We start from the raw sequence: 7518 nt of genomic DNA, 5'->3' as shown, positions 1-7518 counted from the left end.
GTATGAAGTACAGGAAGATGGGCATGGATGTTAGCTCAGGGCCAGTCTTCCTCTGTGAAAAGAGGAGGATTGGCCTCAGTTAGCTCAGGGCTAATCTTCCTCAAAAAAAAAAGACAGTCGATCAAATGTTTGTCTGCTAAGCCCATTGTTGGGGACAATTTCTGTTCTTTTTTTTTTTTTTTTCCCGTGAGTGGCCCACAGTATCTTGCTTCCTTGCACACTTCATAATTTTTTGTTGAAGACTGAAATTTTTAAATATTATAATGTAGAAACCCTGGAAATCAGATTCTCTCCCTTACCAGACTTTGTTGTTACTGCTTATTGGGAGTTGTTGCTGTTTATTTACTTATTGACATTTCTGTACTATCTTTGTAAAGTCTGCATTATCATGTGTGGCCACTAAAGTGTCTGTTCCATTATGCCTGAAGTAAAACAAGCAAACAAAAAACCAAACCAAAACCAAACTCTCCCTTTCTTTGTAGGTTGGCTATGATTTAGGGCACTTCTTCAATGCCAGACTATTTGCAACCCTGCCTTGGGTCTTCACTTCCTGCTTGCATGGAGTCTAAAGGTATGCCAGGAGTGAAAGCTTTGGGCCTTCTCAGGTCTCCTGTGCATGCGTGCTATCCTGGGAATGCATGTAGCCTTCTATAGTCCCTGGTATTCGCAGGAGCTTTTCAGAGCCCTTATTTCCCCAAGTATCTCCTTCCCTAGCCTCTTATTTCTCAGGCTTTTTGGTCTGTCTCTTGCTCTCCCCAAATGTCATCCCTTGTCCCCAGCAGCTGTGACTAATACATTTGCCTTTAAATGCTTTCAGCCAACACACTGTGGGAAGCTGCCTCAGCTCTGGGTTAGTTCTGAGGCAGGCAAAACAAAGGCAAGCGTTTGGGATGATTCTTCAGGGAGCCATCAGATTGGACAAAACACACAACCACAATTCTTTGAGACTAAGGTCTGTATTGCTTCCTCTGGTATTAGCAACCTGCCCCAAGAATCCAGGCTACTGTCTTCATGGATGCTATCAAGCTGGAGAGTAGGGGATGGTGAGTGGGTAAGTTAAAATGACACAGTGCTCTCCTGCTGAAATCCATCAACTTCTTTCTTCATTGAGCATTTCCCCGCTTGTCCTCAACCACAGAGGGAAAGCATTCAGTCCTTCACCATTAACTGTGATGTTAGTTGTAGGTTTTTTGTAGGTGCTCTTTATCAGGTTAAGAAAGTTTCCTCTGACTCCTAGTTTTCTGAGAGTTTTTATGATGAATAGATGTTGAATTTTGTCAAATGCTATTTCTGCATCTATTGAAATGATACTATAGTTTCCTCTTTAGTCTGTTAATGTGGTGGATTATATTGATTGATTTTCAAATATTGAACTCACCTTGCATTCCCAGGTTAAACCTCACTTTATTATATGTATTAGACTTTTTATGTATTGCTGAATTTGATTTGCTAGTATTTTGAGAGCAATTTTTACATCTATGTTCATGAAGGATATTGATCTGAAGTTTTCTTTTCTTACAACGTCTTTATCTACATTTGATATCAAAGTAGTGCTGCCTTCATAAAAGTATTTGGAAAATTTTCCCTTATATTTACCAGAAGAGATTGTGTAGAATTGGTATTATTTAATCCTTGAATATTTTTAAGGAAGAATATAGAATTCACAGGTGAAGCCATCTGGACCTGGAGTTCTTTGTTAGAAGACTTTTGACTCTGAATTCAGATTTTACATGGATACAGGTGAGCTTAGGTAGCTCATGCCTTTCAAGGAATGGGTCCACTTCATCTAAGTGCTGACATCTATTTGCATGGACTTGTTCCCAGTATTCCCTTATTAACATTTTAATGACTGTAGGATCTTTAGCGATGTTCTTCCATTCCTGATGTTGGCACTTTGTGTCTTCTCTCTTCTTTACTTGGTCAGTATGGTTAGAGGTTTAATCAATTTTACTGATTTTTTAAGAACCAGATTTTGGTTTTATTTGTTTTCTCTGTTTTCAATTTCATTGATTTCTGCTTTTTATTGTTTCCTCTCTTTGGGTTTGAGATGATTACTTTTCTAATTTCTTAAAGGTGGAAACTTAGATAATTGAATTGAATGAAAAAGAAAACACAACATATCAAAATTTGTGGGACACAGCTAAAGCAGTACCTAGAAGAGAATTTATAGCATTAAATACTTACATAAGAAAATAAGAAGTCTCATATAAACTTTGTTTTAAAATATAATTGTATATGCTCTTTTAAAGCCTGGAAGAAAATATACCAAAAGCATTAATAATATTTATCCCTCTGTGCTGGACTTACAAATAATTTTAACTTTAACTTTCTTCTTTATGATTTTCTTTATTTTTCCATATTTCCTTAAGACCATATATTCCTTCTTTTTTCTTTAAATATTATCTTTCTGTTTCTCTTTTTGTGAGGAAGATTAGCCCTGAGCTAACATCTATTACCAGTCTTCCTCTTTTTGCTTGAGGAAGATAGTCGCTACCAATCTTCCTCTACTTTGTATATGAGATGCTGCCACAGCATGGCTTGACAAGTGGTATTAGGTCCACACCTGGGATCTGAACCTGCAAACCCTGGGCCACCAAAGCAGAGCGTGCAAACTTAACCACTACACCACTGGACTGGCCCCTATCTGTTCTTTTTTATTGTGTTATAATACACATAGCATAAAATTTACCATCTTAATCCTTTTTAAGTAAATTCAGTGATACTAAATACATTCACACTGTTGTATACCCATCACCACCATCCATCTTCATAACTCTTTTCATCTTGTAAATCTGAAACTCTATATCTATTAAACAATGACTCCCCATTCTCCCTCCCTGCCAGCCCCTTTGTCCTTGTGATTTTGACTACTCTAAGTACCTCATATAAGTGGAATCATGCAGTATTTGTCTTTTTGTGACTGGTTTATTTCACTTAGCATAATGTCCTCAAGGTTCATCCATGTTGTAGCATATTGCAGAATTTCCTTCCTTTGTAAAGTTGAATAAAATTCCATTGTGTATATATATACACATTTTGCTTATCTATGCATTGGTCAATGGACACTTGGGTTGCTTCCGTGTTTTAGCTATTGTGAATAATGCTGCTATAAACATGAGTGTACAAATAGCTGTGTGTTACCCTGTTTTCAGTTCTTTTGAGGATATATCCAGAAAGGGAATTGCTGGGTCATATGGTAATTCTATTTTTAATTTTTTTGAGAAACCTCTATGCTATTTTTCAATAGTATCTGTACATTGTACAGTGCCACCAACAGTACACAAGTGTTCCAATTTCTCCACATCCTTGCCAACACTTGTCTTCTTTTTGTTTGATAGTAGCCATCCCAATGAATGTGAAGTGGTATCTCACTGTGGTTTTGATTTGCATTTTCCTAATGATTAGTGATACTGAGCATCTTTTCATGTGCTTATCTATCATTTGTGCATCTTCTTTGGAAAAAAGTCTATTCAAGTTCTTTGCCTATTTTTGAATTGAGTTGTTTGGGGTTTTTCTGTCACTGAGTTTTAGAAGTTCCCAATATATTCTGGATATTAACCCCTTATCACATGCATGATTTGCAAATAGATTCTCCCATTCTATGGGTTGCTTTTTATTCTGTGGACACTGTCTTTTGATGTACAAAATTTTAAAATTTTCAAGAAGTCCAATTTGTCTAGTTTTTCTTTTGTTTCCGCTGCCTTTGGTGTCAAAACAAAAAGATTATTGCCAATCTAATGTAGTGAAGTTTTTTTCCTGTTTTCTTCTAAGAGTTTTGTTGTTTTAACTCTGGAGTTTACGTCTTTCATCCATCTTGAGTTAATTTTTGTATATAGTGTTAGGTAAGGGTCCAACTTCATTCTTTTGCATGTGGATATACAGTTTTCCCAGCACCATTTGTTAAAAAGACTATCCTTTCCCCACTGAATGGTCTTGGCATCCTTGTCAAAAGTCATGTGACTGTATCTGTGAGGGTTTATTTCTGGGGTCTCTATTCTATTCAGTCGGTCTATATGCCTGTGTTTATGCCAATATCATACTGTTTTGACTACTGTAGCTTGAAGTCTCATAGTGTCATTCCCCCAACTTTGCTCTTCTCCTTCAATATCGTATCCGCTATTCTGGGTCTTTTGCCCTTCTATATAAACTTTAGAATCAGTTTGTCAATATCCACAAAATTTCTTGCTAGGATTTTGACTGGGATTGTATGACTCTAATATCAAGTTGGGAAGAACTGACATTTTGACAATATTGAGTCTTTCTATCCATGAACATGGAATATGCCTCCATTTATTGAGTTCTTTGATCATCAGAGTTTGTAATTTTCCTCGTATAGATCTTGTAATATTTTGTTAGATTTATACCTAAGTGTTTCATTTTAGGGGGTGATAATGTAAATAACATTGTGTTTTTAATTTCAAATTCTACTTGTTCATTGCCAGTATATAGAAAAGTGACTGAAGGATATTAACTGTGTATCTTGCACCTGCTATAATTGCTTATTAGTTTCAAGAGGGTTTTTTTGTCAATTCTTTTAGATTCTCTACACAGACAGTCTTACTATCTGCCAAAAAAGATAGTTTTCTTTCTTCCCTGCAAATATGTATAACTTTTGTTTCCTTTTCTTGTCTTTTTGCATTAGCTAAGGCTTCTAGTATGATATGAAAGGCTGTGGTGAGAGGGGCCATCCTTACCTTGTTCCTGACCTTGGCAGGAAAGCTTCAAGTTTCTCACCATTAAGGTGATATTAGCTGTAGCGTTTTTTGTTGATATTCTTTAGAAACTTGAGGAAGTTCCCCTCTATTCCTAGTTTACTGAGTGTTTTCATCATGAATGGATGTTGGATTGTATCAAATGCTTTTTCTGCGTCTATTGACAGGATCTTGTGATTTTTCTTCTTTAGCCTGTTGATGCAATGGATTATATTAATTGATTTCCAAATGCTGAACCAGCCTTGCATGCCTGGGATAAATCCCACTTGTCATAGTGCACAATTCTTTCAATATTTTATTGGATTTGATTTGCAAATATTTCATGGAGGATTTTTGCGTACATGTTCATGAAAGATATTGGTCTGTAGTTTTCTTTTCTTATAATGTCTTTGTCTGGTTTTGGTATTAGGGTAATGTTGGCTTGATAGAAGGAGTTAAAGTGGTAAATTTTATGCTATGTATATCTTACCACAGTAAAATAATAAGGAAGTGGCACTACATAGCCGGAGAGAGATGGAGAGATAAATATTACACTTTTGAAATACACTTCTGCATTGCTCAATTGTGTTATATGTGTGATATTCTTATAATTTTAAAACAATTTTAAAAATTTAAAGCAAAAGAAATCTTATATTTGCATCACAAAGCCAACCACAGCTTACTGGACTAGTTTCTAAGATGGGAACACACTGGCCCAACCCTCTGGCAAGATGCTTGCATCCAAAAAGCCCCAACTCAGTGCTGCATCTTTGAATGAGTTGGAAATTAAAATCAGCAAAAACAAAACCTGGGGCTTCTTGTGGTTTGGGAGTCTCAGGGGGTGGTTTTGTTGTTTCTTAATTATTTTGAGCCTTGTTTTAACTTTTAAAAGGAATATTTAGATGCAGAATCTAAACACAGGTTTCCAACTCATAGTCGGATGTGTTGAGATGAAGACAAAAGAAGAGCTGGGTTGGGAGAAAGATGGTCAGTCTCATGTGGACAAGGAGAGTTTGAGATTCCTGTTGGGCATCCAGCTAGAGATGGTCAGTAGGCAATTTAGGTGGAGCTAAGGAGAGGGTTTGAAGCTGAGATAGACTCAAGCCTAACTATATGGGCAGTAGGGGGAGTCCACAATGTGAGAAGATGGCAAAGAAGAAGGAGCAGGATAATGGTGTGGGGGTCAGCAGCCATACGTGGGCTGAGGAGAAAGGGAAGCCAGAGGAGGAAGAGAGTAGAGGGTCTCAGATGCCCAGGGGAAAAGAATCACTGGAAAAAACGATCGACCCTGTGTTGCATCCTGCAGAGACATAAAGTACAACAGGAACTGGGGAGGGACCTTGGACTTGACTGGGACAAGGGCCTTGTTGGCCTTGACCTGAGAGGTTTCAGGGAGAGACAGGGGTGAGAGCCAGGGGCACCTTCCCATGTCCCAGCACATAGAACAGTGCCTGGCATACACAGGAGCTTGGGAGCTGTTGCTGATGGATAGATGTGTGGATGGATGGATGGATGGATGATGGATAGATAATGGTTGGATGGACAGATGATGGATGGATGGACAGATGAACAGGCAGATGGACAGAAAGCCAGTGGTCTGAGAGATCAGAGAAGGCTTCAGGAAAGAGGTGAGCTGAATTGTGTCTTGATTCAAAGGGGGAGCACTGTGAGTCAGGAATGACTCCGTGTCCATGGGCCCAGGGAGGACGCCTGCCAGCTGGACTGTGGGAGGAACACTCAGAGGCCCGAAGATGAGGTCTGAAAGGTCGAGCAGGTCTGAGCCAGCTCAGGACTCTCTTTACCACACCACACGAGAGGACAAGGCACTCATGGATTTGCCAAGAACCTACTGTGTACAGTGTCACCATCAGCCCTGAGGATTCAGTGGTGACAAGGACAGCCTCGGAGAGGGGGGACACACACTGGGTGACTCCAAGGTGTGGGTGTCACCTGCCTCAGACAGGAGGCTGGGTGTTGGGCCACCTCTGGGCTGTGAGTCCACCCAGGGCTGCCCTGGCCTCTCTTGGGGGCTGGCCACCCACCTGCCCAGCCCCAAGATGCAGCACTGCCTGCTACAGCCCTGTGCCCATCATGCCCACCAGGTTCCCACTGTGACCTGGCCCCCAAGGGGCAGGCCCCAGGTGCTGGCCCGGTGGGTTTTGGTCTGACGTTCAGCCACCATGGTATATCTTCAGCAAAGGGACGCAGCTCACCGTCACAGGTAAGTACCTTTCACCACCGTTCCCCTCTGCTGTCTCAGGAAAGTCATTTCTGTCTGTCTGGGGGTGCTTCCCCTCTGCCCTCCCAGCCTTTAGGACTAACTCCCACCTTCCTCTGTGGGACCTGGGTGTGGGGTTAGTCTCAGGGTAACCAGCAAAAAGGACCCAACAGCAGGAGCAGCCACCTCTGGAGTCTGACAATTAGATGTGGCAGATCCCAGGGCCTGGGCTGAAGGTTTGACCCAGGAACAGGGGCCCCTCTCCCTCTCCTAGGGCAGATGCCCACATGGAGGCCTGAGGTTCTGACAAGGGGCACTGGAGTGGCCTTCGAGACAGTCCCTGAATCGCAAGGTCTAGGCTGAGGGCTCAATGCCCATCCAGGGTGGAGGAGCCACACAGGAGGCTAGGGACAAGTCTGGGACTGTGACCCTTCTCTCCAGGGACACAGAAGGGCAGCTCAAGAGGAGGCTCATGGAGGGCAGAGAGACAGGTCCAGCTCCCTCTAGGCTGGTGCTCTTGGGGCCTCTGCTGGGCCTTGAGGACACAGAGCCACAGGTGAAATGGGCGAGGTGGCCGGAAGCCTGGTGCTCCCTGGACGGTGGTCAGAA

At 41.3% G+C, this 7518-nt stretch overlaps 1 gene segment (V, D, J or C); it reads left to right on the top strand.

The window, feature by feature from the left end:
- The first annotated feature begins 6782 nt into the window (after nt 1-6782).
- Nucleotides 6783-7518, top strand: part of LOC124232041 (immunoglobulin lambda constant 3-like) — a 1635-nt gene continuing 899 nt past the window's right edge. Inside the window, 1 exon segment of the C gene segment in view lies at nt 6783-6912. Within this exon segment, the coding sequence occupies nt 6783-6912 (130 nt within the window).

Source organism: Equus quagga, unplaced genomic scaffold, assembly GCF_021613505.1.
Source record: "Equus quagga isolate Etosha38 unplaced genomic scaffold, UCLA_HA_Equagga_1.0 HiC_scaffold_18637_RagTag, whole genome shotgun sequence".
NCBI lineage: Eukaryota > Metazoa > Chordata > Mammalia > Perissodactyla > Equidae > Equus > Equus quagga.
The sequence above is the reverse complement of the archived record's forward strand: the minus strand, read 5'-3'. Positions and strand labels throughout refer to the sequence as shown.